Source organism: Onychomys torridus, chromosome 4, assembly GCF_903995425.1.
Source record: "Onychomys torridus chromosome 4, mOncTor1.1, whole genome shotgun sequence".
Classification (NCBI taxonomy): domain Eukaryota; kingdom Metazoa; phylum Chordata; class Mammalia; order Rodentia; family Cricetidae; genus Onychomys; species Onychomys torridus.
The window spans coordinates 137,426,747-137,444,568 of record NC_050446.1 but is presented as its reverse complement, the minus strand read 5'-3'; the positions used below and the strand labels follow the sequence as shown (position 1 = coordinate 137,444,568).

Below are 17,822 nucleotides of genomic sequence, written 5' to 3'. Positions count from 1 at the left end.
GAAATAATTTGCTTCTGGTTATCTGACTTTGGTGGTCTGATCCCCATTATTTGTGATACCCCAAGACTCAACATAATAACATAAGGCTTTTTATAACAATGAGATACATCTGCTCCTGGCATCACCAATCTACTTCAGAGAAGATGATTGGCATCAAAGAACCTTCATATGGAGTTTGCTTTCTTTGGGGCAAAAGCTAGCCACTGGGCAAGAAACTGCTTTTTCCTCGACTGCTGACAGGTGCTGTCCAAATTGGACAAGCAGGACACAAAAGAAGACAACTGCAAAACTCTGCCAAGACAAGAGAGGACAGTCTTTCAAAATTCCTGCTTCACAGAAAAATCTGTCAGATATTCTAGGCCTGCAGGCCAAAGATGGATGCCCCAGTGTTACAGAAGAACCTTGGGTGACTGTCCAGGCAGCCAGATGTCTCTGTCCTCTCTTAGTTTTGGAAGTGGCTTGCTCTGCACTTCTTGTTTACTCAGGTAATATTATATCCTTCTGGGATCTTTGATAGAATTGAAGACTAGATAGTTATAGTTGTGATAGAAGGTAAATTAGGTACAAAACTTTGGACTCACCAAGATATGATTAATAATGGACTATTTTCTCTGAATTTGACTAATGTAAATGGACTGAACATTGTAAATGTAATTCTTACTTAATAATTGTTCTTATTGTACATAGTTTTACTATGTTAGAATTAAAACCCTTCCTTTTTATTTAGACAAAAGAGAGAAATATTGCAAGATATTTGATTACACTGTATAAAGATATGTCATTGTAATTGGTTTAATAAAAAGTTAAACAACCGGGCTGGAGAGATGGCTCAGAGGTTAAGAGCACTGGCTGCTCTTCCAGAGGTCCTGAGTTCAATTCCCAGCAACCACATGGTGGCTCACAACCATCTGTAATGAGATCTGGTACCCTCTTCTGGTATGCAGACATACATGCAGGCGGAATACTGTATACCTAATAAAAAAATAAATCTTAAAAAAAAAAAAAGCTAAACAACAAATAGCTAGGCAGGAGATAGAGCAGGGACTTCTGGACAGAGAGAGCTCTGGGAAGAAAAAAAGGCAGAGTCATCAGCCAAGCTCAGAAGAAGCAAAATAAGCAGTACAGAGTAAAAGTTATCAAGTCATGTAAAAGAACATAGATATAAAAATATGAGTTAACTTAAGTTATGAGAACTAGTTAGGAATAAGCCTAAGCTAAGGCCAAGCTTTCATAATAAATCTCCTTGTCATTTGTGAACTGGTGGCCCAAAGAAAAATCCATCTACAAGGAACTTCATTCCATTCAGATGTGGGGATGAGGAGGCAAGCTTGGGGACTGAATGATAAAGAGTCATAAGTGGACCTTCAACCAAGAGGCCAGGACAATTTTCCAAAAGCAGTGGGAACAGTTAATAACTTCCTGAAGAAAGTCCAGAAACTTAGCTGAGACTCACATTTCAGCCATAAAAGGCCCATATGCAAGTAACAGGGACCCACCTGTCAGCCAGGATAGACTACCTACAAATGAGAAGATGGTCCACCAGAGGTACTCAGGTTCCAAACTCCAAAAGCCATCACCTATCCATGTAGGAATGAAAGTAAGACTTAAGCACAGCCACCAGCAATATCACACTCATTAACAGATTATGGACTTAATTTATGTGGAATGATCATATGAACAAAGTGGTTAATATGAGTAAATTATAGAATTAAGAAATGAATTACACCAGGTGTGGTGGTGCACACCTTTAATTCCAGAAATCAGGAGGCAAAGGCAGCAGATCTCTGTGAGTTTAAGGCCAGGCTAGTTAGTCTACAGAGTAAGTTCCAGGACAGCTAGGGCTATTATATGAGGCTTGAATTACATGAGGCTTTTCTTTGTGAGATTGGGGGACCTCACTTAATTTTACATTCAAGTCCATCGATTTTTCCCACAAAATTTGTGGGAATATTTTGTGTACAGTTGTTTTTGTCTGCATATGTGGGAATTACATTTCTTTAAGGTGAAGAGTATTTCATTTTATATATGTACATCAATTTTTCAATATCCATTCATCTGTTGATTCACAATTAGTTTGATTCAAATTCTTTGTTTGTTTGTTTGTTTGTTTGTGGCAGAATTTCCCTGTATAATGGTCCTGGCTGTCCTGGAACTCACTTTGTAGACCAGGCTGGCCTCCATCTCACTGAGATCCGCCTGCCTCTGCCTCTGCCTCTGCCTCTGCCTCTGCCTCTGCCTCTGCCTCTGCCTCTGCCTCTGCCTCTGCCTCTGCCTCTGCCTCTGCCTCTGCCTCCCATGTGCTAGGATTAAAGGCGTGCACCACCACCACCAGGTTCAATTCTTTAATATAGTGAATAAAGCAACAATAAACATGGAAGTGCAAATATCTCTATGGTATGGAGTTCTCTGTCCAGAGGTGAAATAGCTAAGTCATACAGTAGTTCTAATTTCAGTTTTTTAAGAAATCTCCAAACTGATTTCCACAATGTCTGCATTAATTTGCCTCTCACCAACACTGAATAAGTGTCCCTTTCTCTCCACATCCCTTCCAATATTTGTTGTCAGATAGCCATTCTGACTGGGTTGAAGTGGTATCTCAAAACAGCTTTAATTTGCATTTCAATGATTACTAAGAATATTAAAGACGTTCTAAGTAGTTTTTAAACATTTGTGTTTCTTTTAAGAAAAATTGTCTATTCAGTTCATTTGCCCATTTGCCGATTGATAGTTTTGTTTCTTTGGTGTTTAATTTCTGCCCTTGTTTTTGTTTTTGTTTTTTACAGGGTTTTGTGTAGCCCTGGCTGTCCTATAACTCTCTCTGTGGACCAGACTGGCGTTGAACTCAGAGATCAGCCTGACTCTGATGGGATTAAAGACATGAGCCACCACAGCCCAGCTGTAATTGTTTATAAATTCTGGATATAAACCACTTGATTTTCTCCCACTCTGTGGGCTGTTTGCTCTGCTGTTTTGATTTGTTTTCCCTCTTCTGTACCAAAACTTTGGGCGGGGGGGGTGTTTCAATACAGGGTTTTCTCTGTGTAATAGCTCTGGCTGTCCTGAAACTTGCTTTGTCGACCAGGCTGACCTCAAACTCACAGAAAATCACTTGCCTCTGCTTCCCAAATGCTGGGATTACAGAAGTGTACCACCACCACCTGACTATTTTCATGTAGTCTCATCTGTTGACACTTAAGGTCAGTTCTCATGCTGTTGGTGTTCTATTTAAGAAGTTCTTGCCTACCCCAATATATTGAAGGGTATTATCTATGTTTTCTTCTGAAAGTTTCAAGTTTTAGATTAAGGTCTTTAATCCATTTTAAATTGACTTTTGTACAAGGTACAAAACAACATATATTCACAGCATACAGAAAGATATCTCCCAGCACTTCTCCTTTTCTATCAAATCAAAAAGGAAGGTTTTAAGTTTAATATAGTAAAATTGTATATAAGTTACCAAACAAGAACTGTAAATATATGTTGTTCCCATTGGTTAATAAATAAACTGCTTTGGCCTATGGCAAGGCAGCTTAGAGGCAGGCAGGAAATCCAAGGAGAGAGACAGGAAAGAGAAAAGCAGAGTCTAGAAAGACACCAGCCCGCCACTCAAGGGTCACCATGCCAGGAGACCAGTAAAGCCACAGAACATGTGGCAAAACATAGATTAATAGAAATTGGTTAATTTAAGATATAAGAGATAGCTAGTAAGAAACCTGCCATAGGCCATACAGTTTGTAAATAAAATAAGCCTCTCTGTGTTTACTTGGGTCCATGTGGCTGCTGGACTGGGGCCAGGTGGGACCAGAAAAATGCGGGACCTCGGGAGGTACTGGAGAAAGTACATTTAGCACCCAGATGTGGTAGCAAGAATTTCCTCAAAAGAAAAAAATCTAAAATTGAGCTAAAAACAGCTTCCTAAATTTGTCTCTCAGATAAGCTTGAGCTACTGTATGCCAAGTTTGTGGCATTTGGGCCTGACTACATTGACTACAGCATGGCAGATTCCTGACTAGGTACACAGAAGTGTCTCTAAGCAGTGCAGTGCACTGCATGGTGGATTTAGCCTTTACTCATACAGGGAAGAAAGAAAAAGGTTTATAGGCCAGCTGCATGCTACCTAGTGGCAGCATGGACCCCAGAGTTAGCAGGGTAAGCTTGACTCTCCTGGGTACCTCCACCATGTTGGGAAGTTGAGGAGGGCAGAGCCAGCAGCCAAGGCTACTGTTTCAGTCCTAGCCATGCTGTGGTTTAAAGCAGTAGATTCACAAAAAGACAGATGGAATAAACCTCTAAATGGTTTACATTATGTGTAAAAATGCACATAGGCTTGGAAGAGAGAGAAAAAAGAGGATAGACAGTTATAAAAAGAAATAGTTTTTAAAAAGTATTTAAAGAGACAGTAAATGTAATAAGCCACATAAAGATGGAAATTACACAGAGAGTCTGGGTTATATTGTCTTTGGAATTTTTAACTGCAGAAACACATCTGATTGTAAAGGCTGTTGAGTTAAGCCTATATATATTATCTTGACTTCAAAATTTATGTCTAAGGATACTTTGCTTTGGAAAAGACGTAGGGTTAGGGATTTAGCTCAGTGGTAGAGCGCTTGCCTAGCAAGCACAAGGCCCTGGGTTCGATCCTCAGCTTAAAAAAAAAAAAAAAAAAAAGACGTTCTGCTTTTGTTTCCACAGAAGATGAGAACCTGTGGATTGCTTCCAAGCTAATATGGATCAAGGAAGACCCCCTGAGAGGTCTCCAGAAGATCCAATATCAAGAACAGCTTCAAGGTAACTGGCTCAGACAATACACCCTCACAGACTACTCCAGTCAGGACTTGACCATAATCCTAAAATTTTCTTTGTGTCTCCATAAGACTACTGGCACCCCCAATCAGCAGGAAGTAGCTTAGAAAACTACATCCACATTCCCAAAAAAATGGATTATGGATGTTTGTCTTTTTTTAGGGGTTGGTTACAAATTGTTATTGATCATAGTCAATCTCTTTCTAAAAGAAAAATGGGATATAATATAGATATGATAGGATAAAAGGGTAGATTATTTTGTTATAATATATATATTTCTACTCTTGTTTAAGGTATTATGTTTATGCAACTCTATTGGTGAAATTATTAAGGCCACTCCACGTAGTTAAAAGGGAGGTTTATTTTGTGGGGTAACTTACAAATGAAGGGGTAGGTTGCAGGGTCTGGCAAAGGTATAGCACAGTCCGGCGGTGTTCTCTGGAGAACTCTGCTCGGTCTACCTCCAGAGTCCAGCGTCCCCGAACCAAGAGAGCGACCTCCTCCTGATCCTTGGTCTTCGGCTCCCTCCTCTGCCCTGCCTTGTGGGCGTGATCATTACTGAAGCCTCAATGGGGGTTGGAACTTCCAGGCCGATGCTGGGTTGGCTATCCACTACACAACTCATTTAAAATTGTAATGAATAATTAAGAAATACAGGTTAATAGTCATCTATGATAATCAAACTTATAGTCATGTTAGTTAAGTTTTCTAGGTATACATAGATATATTTCAATTAGGTAGGTAATCTTCAAACACTTCAGAGACCTACAGAATATGGCATTTAAAATGTTTTAAAAACTTAGACTTTCTGGACAGTGAGACACGTCTGCCCTTGGCAGCACCAATCTACTTCAGAGAAGATGATGGGCATCGAAGAAACTCTATATGGAGTTTGCTTTCCTTATGGCAAAAGTTAGCCATTTGGACAAGAAGCTGTACTTGTATTGACTAGACATGCAAGACTCATGGAAAAATGACCACTAAATTTTGCCAAAACAAGGCGAGATGGTCCTTCAGGTTCCTGCTTCACAGATGAAACTGCCAGATATACTACAGGACACAAGGAGAAGCACTTAAAAAACTATAGTCCTATAGGCTAAAGATGGATACCCCAATGTTGCAGAGGAACTTTGGGTGACTGTCCGGGCAGCCAGCTGTCTCTGTCATTCTAGATTTTTGGAAGTTGCTTATAATGCTCTTCCTGTTTACTTAAGCAATATTATACCCTTCTGGAGTCTTTGATGTAGTTGAAAACTAGATAGTTATAATTTTCCTTGGTTATGATAAAAGATAAATTAGATATGAAACTTTAGACTCATAAATATAGGACAGATAGAATGTTTCTTTAATTTTGCCAAATAAAAATAGACTAGATATTATAACTGTAATTCCTGCTTGATAACTGTTCTATCATATGTAATTTTACTATGTTAAAGTTAAAACTTTCCTTTTTGATTAATTAGAAAGGGAGAAGTGCTGAGGTATGTCTTTCTGCACATTGTGAATATATGTAGTTCCCATTGGTTAATAAATGAGCTGCTTTGGCCTATGGCAAGGCAGCTTAGAGACAAGCAGGAAATCCAAGGAGAGAGACAGGAAAGAGAATGGCGGAGTCTGGGGAGACGCCAGCTGCTACCAAAGGAGAAGTAACATGCCAGCAGACTGGTAAAGCCACAAGATATATGGCAAATCATACAGATTAATAGAAAATGGTTAATTTAAGATATAAAGGCTAGCTAGCAAGAGGCCTTCCATAGGTCATACAGTTTGTAAATAATATTAAGCCTCTAAATGCTTATTTTATAAGCCGCTGCAGGACCTTGAGGCCAGCGGACCAGAGAAGAACTTTTAGCTACATTCAAAGGGACCATGGAGAGGATCTTGGACAGGACACAACACACACACATGGCCCTAATCCCTGTACCTTAATACTTGCGTAGTAGTGCACTATACTGCGGATTGGGAGAGTGGGGCTCCAGGTTGCTAAGCAACATAATCAACAAGCCCAGAGATTCAAAACTGAAGCGTGTTTTCCCACAGAAAAGGCAGAAAGTATGAGGGTGTGAGGACTTTTGGTGGGGAGGCCTGGATGCTGAGCTGGTAGGTGGGGGAGGGGTTAGACAAATTTAGAGGAGAACACTCAACCATGTCTCTACCTCTCACCCACAGGAAGTCAGGAGCTGTGGCTAGGTTGGGAATGGTTGCTAGGGTTGGCTTCCTTTCTCACTCTGAGCCATTCTTCCTTTGTCCGACTTCCCTGGGTTCTGCTCCCCACATCTCTACCCTGGAGATAGGCCAGACCAGAGGCTGAGCTTCCCAGTGTACATATGTGCATCCTTACACAGATGCAAACACACATATACCTGCAATACCACACATTCACATACACACGCAGACATGTGTAGACACACTAACAGGATGGGGTCCTCTGCCCTTCATAAAGGACCATGCCCTTAACCCTACCCCAACCAAAGACTAGGGATCAAGGCACAGGACCAGGCCAATCTATGGAGCTCCAGAGTTAGGGGACACCAAGTGACCCATGACCATAGTGATGTGGGCGGTGGAGCACCAGCAGCATGCAGGACAGTCCATCTGGTTTTATAACCCTAAATTGGGTATACTCCTAAAACTGGAGAGGATTAAAAAAGTCATACCCTACTGCAGATATGCACAGGGTCAGCTACCAGTTAGGGATCTGAGTTAAGTGGCTACAAGAAGTTTCACAGAAACACAGCTAGAGCCATAGTGTTCCCCCTAAGTAGCTGGATGTCCCCTTTCTTCCACAGATTGGAGCATGCCATCCCCGGGAGTAAAGGGTGCACGGGAGCGGGCCAAAAAGAGTGAACCAGGAGCTGGAGCTGGCAAGAAAGGCATGAAGGGCCCGTGGACTACAGAGCCTCCGAAGCCAGGCTGGGCTTTGACTCAGGAGAGGCTGGCGGCCATGATCCCCAAACAACGCCACCGCCACCTGCTCTTTGGAGACCTGCTCGACGACGCAGGCGCGGCTGCCTCCATCTTTCCACGAGAGTCAGTGGAGATACCCTACTGCATGCCTGACCCGCGCATTTGGACGCAGGCATTTGAACTACCAGCTGAGCGTCAGAATCGGCTTCTGGGCGTTCTCAAGGCCGCAGAAGCCCGCGGCCGAGTCCGCGCGCTGAGGTTGCGCTACACCCGAATGCGGGTATGCAAAGGGCCTACTGGGAGCGTCCACGAGAAAGAGGGCCCACCCTGCTGGTGGGAGGAGGCAGATGGAGGGTTGCCTCTGGACGGTTTGCCAGGGTTGCTCAAGTAAGCTCGGTTCCCAGGCAGAGGAAATCGCTCTCCTGATCCAGAAGCAGGGTTCCGCACGCTCCGCCATCCGGCTAGAACTGTTCCTACCACCCCAACTGAAGCCCACGAAGATCCCCGATCCTCTGGGCCGTCAAGAGGTGCGGGCAAAACCGAAGACAGGTGGGAGTGGGTGGAAGGGCCCCGTGCCTCATCACACACTGACCCTAACCCCTTTCTCCCCAGCGGAGGCGTGTTGAGACAATCCTGGAAGAGGCTGTAGATGGCAGCATCTTCCCACGATGACTGCGACCTTGGCCTACAGAGACCCTGGATTAGAGCGGCTCCCCACCCTCTCACATAAAGTTCTCTTCAGAGGGTTCTCGGGTGTTTTCCCTCTTTTCTTCCTGGGTTCCCAATGGGAAGGGCAGGCATGGATGCTGCCTCTCCCACAGCCAGTCACAGACTTCAGAGTACAAGAGATGGGCTCTCCAAAGTAAGATGTCGGAGGGTGGATGTTAAAGTAACAGCACGGGACACTCCTATGTCCTAACCATCTGCCCCCATCAGGCAATGGGTGCTCTTCAGGGCCATAGAGGTGAGTGTGTGTGTGTGTAGGCGGGGGTGGAGGGGGGGGGGGGGTTAATTAATGTGGAAAAGGATAGGGATGATCCTGCCTGGACACTCCCAGAAATCAAGGATGTCTCCAAAGTTAGGGTTATTCCATCTGAGGACTAGGGTGGCATCCTAGGAGGGGGAATGACTGCAAAGTCAAAGCTGGCCTTTGGAGAGTCCAGTCATGCCCAGAGGACCAACAGGTTGTGAATGGGGTGCTCCTCTCCAAGGTCCCTGGATGGTGGGACAAGACTCACCCACACCCTCCCTTTCATCAGAAACAGCCTCCTGTGCCCACTCATACACCAAACATGGAGCACAAAAAAGGAAGCCACCCATCCTGTTCTGACCACTAGACTCTGAAAAGCCCCTTGTTTCTGGGCAGCTCGTCTTCCTCCTCGCCACAGCATGGGCTCTCTGCAGAACCGGTAGTCTTTTGGCCCTTTGGTCCCTTGGCCTTGTCCTTCTTCCCAGCCCCCACCCAGCAGGCTGCACAGAGGTGGAAGCTACCTGGAGGTAGACAGCTCCCCCGGCCCTGCATGGGAGCTCCCACTGGTTCTGCATTGAAACTGGTCCAGAAGGATCTTACTCACTGATGGCCAGTTCCCAGGGCTCTGTTTCCTCAGCTGGTCTTCTCCCCCTGCACATGACCCTTCTCACTTTCTGGCCTCTTGGTGCCCTGGGCCTTGATCCAAACCCAAATGGCAGCAATCACAAATCAGCAGCAGCTCTCAGGAGGAGGGAAGGGGGGTTCAGGCAATGGGAAGGATGGCAGAGCAGGGAAATGGTAGATAGATTTGTGTGGGATGACTCATCCCTAACAGGCTTGAGGGCCAGCCAGCCCAAACCAGTAAAAAAAAAAAAACAAAAAAAAAAACGATACTTTCTGAGAGCCAACCTGAGTCTGCCTAAGGGCCTTAGCAACAACAGCTGAGACATGATCTAGAGATGACCTGAACCAATAACAGGCAGCCACGTCACACCAGCAGATGCATATTCATCAGACCTCCCCGCAGGGTGGGGTGGAGGGTATATAATATTTGCCTCTTCCTGAATAAACTGAGCGGCTTGTTTCAACATTCTCCCAGAGTCTGTGTCATTGACTCTGCGCCTACTTGGCCCCCTCCCCCCAAAGGAAACAGCAGCACAGGACCCTGCTACATCTGGTGCCAAAACCTGGGTCATCTGATGCTTGGCAACAGGGACTGTTTGTCTCCCTTTACTCATGTACATCACTGGTTGAGCACCACCTTGAGCGGTGTATTTTAGTGAGTAGGCCCCTCTACATTGCGTGCTTTTGGTCCTTCAGCAGGTAAATGCTGGGACCCCCCACTTTCTTCTTTTGTTTGTGTTGTTTGTGAGTCTGTCTGCACGGTGGTAGGGTGGCACATGCTTTTGTTCAGGCTTGCCTGGTGTTTCCACATAAGGGCTGGACCCTCAGGAAACAGAGCCACGGTCACTGTTGTTTATTCCATCTTCTAACATTATGAGAAATTTCCTCCATCACCATAAAGAGGCCCCTATTGGAGCCCTAGGTCCCTCCTAACCAGCCAGGGACTCTGGGCTACAACATCAGAACTAGTAAAGTTTTGGATGCAGGCTGTGGAGCTTGCTCCATGGATCTCTTCAGAGAACATATGGGAACCTGATCTTTGGATGAGAGTTCTATTCCTGGCCAGAAAAAAAAAGATGTGGCCTCAGGGGTAACCCTCCAATTGTTTTTTATACCCATTTTGTTGGCTATGATCGCTGGCCTAATGTCTTCCTCTACTGAAGAGGTCATTAAGGCCCACAATAATCACTGCCAGGAACAATGTAACACCAATTTATCTATCGCCTTCATTCCATCCATGACTGATATTTCCTCTGCCTCTGCTGACAAGGAAATGGATGGAAATAGGCGTAAAGTAAAGGAAAGAGAGAGGAAATGATTGTGGCAGTGCCCAAGCCTATACTGGCAGCCCCTCTCTCTGCTCCCCTCATGTCTCAAGTGGCTACCCCCAACCCCCATTGTAGTATCCATGGAATGATTTGCCTGGATGTCTGCCTGCTGAGATAGCTGCTCTGCATACCTCCTAGCCTATTCCACCTATGGTGCCGTGTATGCCCACCATGGCGTTTTCAGTTAATGTGGACTCCAATGCTTCCAACCAGCCATGGATACCTGCCCCTCTTAGAGACCTGTCTTTGGTCTCTAAGGCTGCTAATGAGTCAGGTCCTGACTTGCCATATTTTGAACAAGTCCTACGGCAATAGGCAGTGCAGGTACAGACTTATTATGACTGGCACCATTTGATGAAGGCTGTGTTGGAGCCTTTGGTCTTCCTTAATTGGCGAGCTGCCTATGGTGATCAGGCCAAGGCTCAGGCTCATTTTAATATACAGTATAATATTTCTATTTCTCTTGAGATGCTCATGGGCCAAGAACCATATGTTAACCCTGTCACACAAGCCCAAATTAGACAACACACCTATTTACTTGCCTCAGGAGGCACCATTGCCCTTGGTGCGATGGAGGGATCCCATCACTCTTCAACGGAACCACCTGCTCCCCTATTAACCTGGGGCAAAGGTATGCTTGTATTTTCCCCAGAATACCACCATGCCAATATGGATACCCTCAAGAGATGTGCATCTGGCAAAAGACCAAGAGACACTGGTCAAAGAAGAAGCTTCAGAGGGGTAATGTATGATTTGACCCACTACTGTGGCATTAGTAAAGGTCATGTCATCACTGGCATGTGACCCTAGATATCAAGCAATTGCCTCACCCCCTACAAGGTCACTAATGCATCACCAGAAAGACTTCAAATAGCACAATAAATATGACTAGGGTCCCATCCATGTCCTTGAAACTGAACTTTTGACTAATCCTTCTCCTGTTCAAATATCTTCTGCAACAGGTTCACCAACAGAAGGCAGCCACAAAGGCAACCCTACATGTTTTATTGGCTCTCAGACACCTAGAACAAAGTCCTCCTAGAGAGATAATGCATGCATGGCTCACTGAGATACAGAAGATTACTGCCTAAAGCCCACCACCCAGACAGCTCTCCAGGACTGATGCTCTTCCAGGGCTGGTAGTCAATGATAGGTACAAGCTTGTTTGTAAGCCAACCAAAGGCAGGCATAGTCTATTATGCGGAGCTCTCCTGAGGTGTGGTCAACAAGGTTAGGGCAATGCACCCTAGCTCCCACTGAGCATGTCCTATAAAATAATAATTTTTAAAAAAGGATGGATATGTGGGATGACTCATCCCTAACAGGCTTGAGGGCCAGCCAGCCCAAACCAGTAAAAAAAGATACTTTCTGAGAGCCAACCTGAGTCTGCCTAAGGGCCTTAGCAACAGCAGCTGAGACATGATCTAGAGATATCCTGGACCAATAACAGGCAGCCATGTCACACCAGCAGATGCATATTCATCAGACCTCCCCGCAGGGTGGGGTGAAGGCTATATAATACTTGCCTCTTCCTGAATAAACTGAGCTGCTTGTTTTGACATTCTCCCAGAGTCTGTGTCATTGACTCTGTGCCTACTTGGCCCCCTTCCCCAAAGGGAATAACAGCACAGGACCCTGCTACAGGTTTGGACATGGGTATGGACAGGGAAAAGGAGACAGTCTCTTCATCCAGGAATGATGGTCATACATACCCAGGTGTAGTCCTCTAATGATAGTCAATTATACCAGATGATAATCAATGCTGGGTTCCTCTGGACAAGTTCCTTGTCTCAACCCCAGGATTTGTTTCTTGGAGATTTGTTAAGTGCCTAGAAAAACTTCATCTATTTAGTAAAGTCATACCATTATTTCATCATTTTTCTGACCCTGCATTTCTTCATGGTGGTTACAGAGATACCTAAGACCACTGCAGTGTCCCACATTGAGTAACTCATATAAGTACTTCAGAGCAGAGGGCTGAGAACAAAGACCAACATCCTGAGAAGGCCAGCTCAACAATGGCACAAGAGCTCTACATCCAGTGTCAGACCAGCTTAAGCATAATAATTGATCTCCACATCAGTGAGGGATAGGGTTTACAGAGAAGGCTAAGGAAGGTGACATAGGACCCCTTGTCTGAAGAAAATCCTACAGGGATACAAAGCCTGTGGCACATGCACAATTAAGTGGGGCTTGTGCATAGCTGGGGGTTCCTGCTCTGGAAAAGAGAATTTTGGGTTAAAGTTCCATCCCCACTGCCATCACTCGCTCAGTGCTCCTGGTCTTCTTCCTGGATTTAGAGGCATTGTGTTTGTGTGTGTGTGTGTGTGTGTGTGTGTGTGTGTGTGCGTGCGGGGCGTGCGAGCGTGCTCGTGCACTTAGAGAAAGATGCTAATTGAGTGGAGGGCAGATGTAAGGTGGCAGAGAACAAGTGAGTAGGCATGTAAAATGAACTGAAGGGAAGCATACTGACTTCTACCCACAGACAGTTGCCCACATCAAATACTGCAGAACCAGCTTTGTTTTGTGGTCTTTACCTGGTATTGACTCATTTCTACAGGGCTCCCAGTTCTGAACAGTGTCCATATCTCAGGACTATTATCTAAAGCAATTACTGCTGTTCAGATGGGCTTCTTAGCCGCTATCTTGCTTTGGAATCCATCATTTTGGCAGCCAAAAGGTTCTGTGGTCAATCCACCAAGCCCCACATAGCATTACAGGAAGCCTGGTAGTCTCAGGCTCTCAACTACTGTTCTCTCAACATCCAGGGTCTCTGAGCATCATGGCAGCCTCCTGCCCTCCTCACTTCTCACCCCATCCCTTTTCTGTCTCCCAATCTAGTCCACTGCATTCAGCTACAGGTTAGTCTGTCTGCCTCTGCCCAGCTACCTGAAGAGCTCATGTGAAGTATTTGCTTTGCATCTCTGACTTGGGTGGTAAGCTTATACAATCTGTGCAATTGAAAAGCATTTTTGTTAGCAAGAACTCAACACCTGATCTGGTCAGGCTGTGTTCCAGTGCTAAGAAGAGCAGGAACCACGTGGCCCAAGCAACCACATACACCCTACAGACCAAGTCTAAAGTAGGGTTGGGGTCCCTGGACACTGGTCCAGAGCATGCTGGAATAATGAATTAATTCAAATCTGCACCCAAACATAAGGAATCTGAAGAGTTGGCCAAAGAGCAAGGCCATTTGTGCTAAAGGCTATCTTGGAGCAGTTGGAGGGGTCAACAGGGACTCAACCAGGCCCTAGAAACTTTCAGGGTAATTTGATATAAGAACCTGTATTCACTGTGCCTACCAAGCTGCAGTTCCTGAACCTCCCTTTCTCTGAGAAAGATCCACAGCAGAGTGACAGACTTTTAACCTCGCATTACAAACCATACTCAGAAACTGGGCACTACCACAGGCCAGTCCTTCCCAAAGGCCTCTTCTTATCCAGACAAGCCAAGGAGCACACAGGGCTCAGCTCTGGTGCCCCTCAGCGCACTAACACATAAAGGAAAGGCCGGGGAAAACCTAGTTAACCAGAAGGAGCGCCGGCTCATTCCACTGTGTCTGTACGACTCAACCCTGAGGGTCACCATGCCACGCTACCGCGGGACTACACGCCACCGCGGGTGGGGCGCAGGAGCGGGCGCGGGGCGGGGCACTGCGGGCGAGCAGGCGCTGGGGCTCGAGGAAGTCCCGGCCCCTCTCTTTGGGGAAGTACCGCGGAGGCGCCTGCGCACTGCGCCTGCGCCCCCTCCCCGGCTACCAGAAGGACTTCGGAGCGCGCGGGCGGTGTGACTTGGGGACTCGGCGGTGAGTGCGGTGCTGGACCGCGGACGGGCACCGGAGATGTAGATGCCGGCTCTGTTCCCGGACTTCAGTGACCGGTCCACGTGGACCTCGGTCACCGTGGGAAGGGAGCCCACTCCCTGCGCGTGGGGGGAGGGAAAGCCGCAACAAGGTTCCCCTTTTTCTTCAGTGCAGAGCTTTGAGAAGTAATTGCTAAAGGTGGGGGCCGGAAGAACCCAGGTTTCCGTGTCTCCCGCCCGCTAGCCTAGTGGGGAGGGGCCAGACAAGACACCAGATCCACCACCTTACCCACTCTTGGAGTTGGGTCCTCTTGCCACTCGGGCCCGGAGAGCCTTAGGGGTGAATGTTGCGCCCCCCGGCCCCACCCGAGCGGGATTCTGTGCGCCTTCCGACCGCGCGAATACCCAGGAGTACACCATCTGACTTAAGTCCCTGCTGCTTTAGAGCACACCCCTTCGGCAGCCAGGGTGGGGCCCAGACCGAACCTGGCCCTCCTGCCCCCATCCGCCTTTAGGTCGCTGGTGAGTGGGGCGCCATGGCGAATTCCCTAAGAAAGGGGTGGGGGCGTCAGATACTGCGAAAGGGACCTCGAGGAAGAGACCAGCCCTCCAGATGACCCCACCAGCAGAAAGCAGGAACTGGGTGGGGGCCTACCGTCCCACAGGTGGGCTTGGGCAGCAGGGTTCGCCATGGTGAGAGGTCTGGCCTGCCATGAAGGTACAGGTAGGACAATGACAGTGTGGGATAGAAGGGGGAATGGAACCCCTGTTAGCCCCCCTCCCAAAGGTTATGACTTTTTTTCTGGAATTGTCCCCATTTTCTTTCTTTATTGGGGGGGGGGGGCACTGGGCGGGCTTGGACGTTCTTTTTTCTTCTATGGAGCAACACTGCAGCCGTTCCCCAGGGAGCTTCTGTCCCCAGAGACCAGATTAGCTGCATCTGGTCTCAGTATAGACTTGAGAGGCCAACGCCTGGGAGGCTTGGGGAGGGAAGGAGCCCTCCAATATCCGGATGTGGGGCAGGAAAACCCTAATTCATACTCTGGACTCCCCCTCCCCAGAAAGGAGGAAATAGTCAAGAGCACCCTGGACGATATGGGTGGTCCCAACTGACCTTTGATGGGTGCAAGGAGTCAGGACCAGAGCCTGCAGCTGGGGAAAAGGGCAGGCACCTGTCTCTGCACCCACTGGACCCCAGCATCCAGGCCCCACACCTCAGTCTGTTCTCTGTCCAGTCAGCTGATTGGAGATGGAGCACCTGAGGGATGGTCTGGAAGGTGAGGGTATGAAGGAGGACAACTCTGGAGAGCCTAGAGACCTCTAGTTACCACACCCCTTCCTTTCCCTAGAAACTCAACTCCAGGGAAGTACAGCTCAAGTTACTTCTGTGTCCTGGTTTGCATGCTGGGAGACTTGGGAACCCACCATCTCAGGAATCGAGTCTGATGGTGAGGCTGCTCTTGGTGTACAGAGCTCAGACAGAACAGGATTAGAGGGCCTCTGCTGGATGAGGGGCTACAGGAGGGTAAATTACATGGAGAAAGTAATGTGAGCCCCAGGCTGATGAGAGAGGAAGGTGGACAGAGCAGAGGTCTTAAAGTCTGGATGGCCTCCACCAGGACAGAAATGAGCATAGGCTGGGGAGAAAAGGGGCACTCAAAACTGCTCGCCAAGCTTGATTGGATGCTTTCCTTCTGTTTCTCCTGGGGACACTGGAATTTGAAGTCAGCTTTCAGTGGCCTGAGAGGTTCCTAGCCCCCCTGTGAAAGTGTGGTCCAAACATCAAGAATAATAAAACATATGAAAACCCAGCTAAGCAGCTGCTCCTCCCACATTGCCACACCAAGCTACTATATCTACCTGTTTCTGCATCCTAGGGAGATAAGGGGAAACCAAAGTGGGAGTGTCTGAGGCAGCTGAGAACCAAAGAATCTTGTTACCTGAGTACATACCTCTCATCAGTGCATAACCTGCCTCCCATTCCTCACTTTCAGGAAGTCATGTTCTGAGTCCCACTCAAGTACTCAATGCTTCAGACCTACCCTCTGTAGTCATCTGGGTAGCATCTCTACCCACCTCCATAGAGGGAGGGAGTGGTCAGAATATCTGACCCCCTCCATACCAGCTTGTAGCTCCAGTCCCCTTGGGAGGGGCCAGGAGCCGGAAGCCAAGAAAGAGGAACCCAGGCTTCCTGCTTCTCAGGGACCGAGCAGATGGGGGTGTCTTAGAGCCCTTTGTGGGAGGCCCAACTACAGTAGCCCCATCATTGACTCAGGCACCTCTATATGGGGTAAGCACTCAGGCTTGGGGTAGAAGGCTGAGGCAGAGCCCTGACCAAGCTCCCTCTGAGGGACCTCTCCCTGAGGTTAGTGCAGAGGTTACAAGGTAGGTTCAGGTCACAGGCCTTCAGTCAGAACTCCAACACTCTTCTCAGATCCACCAGACTCCCAGGCTGCAGTGACGGTCCAGAGCTGGCACCACAGAACCTGGGCAACCCCCTCCACCCACCCATGCCCACCCCACATGAGGCTGAGAAACAGGTAGGCACTTTCCACCTCTAATTGGGTTCCTGAGGCCCAAGATAGCATAACCTTGGGGGCACAGCCAGTTGGGCAGGCGGGCAGAGACACAGGGTCCAGTGAATTCTGGAGGGGAGGTTGAGGCAGCTCACTCTTCCTCAGCACACAGGACCAGAGGAGGCGGACAGGCCCCCCTCGATGTCCAGCCATGATGCAGCTCCCTCAGGACCCCCCAGTCGCAATCCCTGCTGCTTATGCTGGTGCTGCTGCTGCAGCTGCTCCTGGTATGTGGACCTTGAGGGTGCAGCTTGCACTGGGAAGACCCCATGGCATTTGGGCAGGGGTACATGGTTAATGAAGCACCAAACAGGTATGTGGGCCTGGGGAGCAGCTCATAGGAGAGGTACAGAAACACAGGGCTGGAATGGGGTGGCTTTTAGGGCTCAGACCCAGTCCTTCTTAGGCCCTTCAGAGTCTTCCAAGAAACTACTTGTAGGCAGGTGCCCCTGCCACAGCATTACCCTGTCCAGAGTTTGCTGGGCCTTGTTGGCTGGTAGTAGTGCCCAGATCCTCTAAGGGGCTTTATATGGCTCTTAAATTTTATGTGTGTGAGTGTTTTGCCTGAATATGTCTGTGTGCCACATGCATACTGGTACCTGAAGAGGCCAGGTGTTGGAACTGGAGTTACAAATGGTTGAGAGCCAACATGATGTAGGTCCTGAGAACCAAACCAAGGTCCTATGGAAGGTTAGCAAATGCTCTTAAACACTGAGCAATCTCTCCAGTCCCTTTGTGTGGCTCTCAGGACCTACATCATGTTGGGCTCTCAACCATTTGAATCAGTCCAACACCTGGCCTCTTCAGGTTAAG

The 17,822-nt window shown here is 47.5% G+C and overlaps 2 protein-coding genes across 2 annotated transcripts; both read left to right on the top strand.

Moving 5' to 3' along the window:
• The first annotated feature begins 6,407 nt into the window (after positions 1–6,407).
• Lkaaear1 (LKAAEAR motif containing 1) lies at positions 6,408–8,394 on the top strand. Its single transcript, XM_036184343.1, is given in 4 exon segments — positions 6,408–6,468; positions 7,593–7,990; positions 8,115–8,267; positions 8,269–8,394. Coding segments are annotated over 4 exon segments (726 nt in total). The 3' UTR covers positions 8,383–8,394.
• Positions 8,395–10,803: 2,409 nt separating this feature from the next.
• Positions 10,804–17,592, top strand: LOC118581950. Its single transcript, XM_036184342.1, has 6 exons — positions 10,804–10,906; positions 13,474–13,493; positions 14,212–14,437; positions 15,783–15,881; positions 16,868–16,973; positions 17,115–17,592. Exons 1-6 carry the CDS (start codon positions 10,804–10,806, stop codon positions 17,305–17,307), a joined length of 747 nt encoding a protein of 248 aa, XP_036040235.1. The 3' UTR covers positions 17,308–17,592.
• The last annotated feature ends 230 nt before the right edge of the window (positions 17,593–17,822 follow it).

Excerpts from the sequence above, each read along its gene's own strand:
- LOC118581950 (XM_036184342.1), top strand. The coding sequence starts at position 10,804 with ATGGCGTTTTCAGTTAATGTGGACTCCAATGCTTCCAACCAGCCATGG. Across the intron at positions 15,882-16,867 it reads CTCAGGAATCGAGTCTGATG|ATCCACCAGACTCCCAGGCT; the intron begins GTGAGGCTGCTC and ends CACTCTTCTCAG. Across the intron at positions 16,974-17,114 it reads CACATGAGGCTGAGAAACAG|CACACAGGACCAGAGGAGGC; the intron begins GTAGGCACTTTC and ends ACTCTTCCTCAG.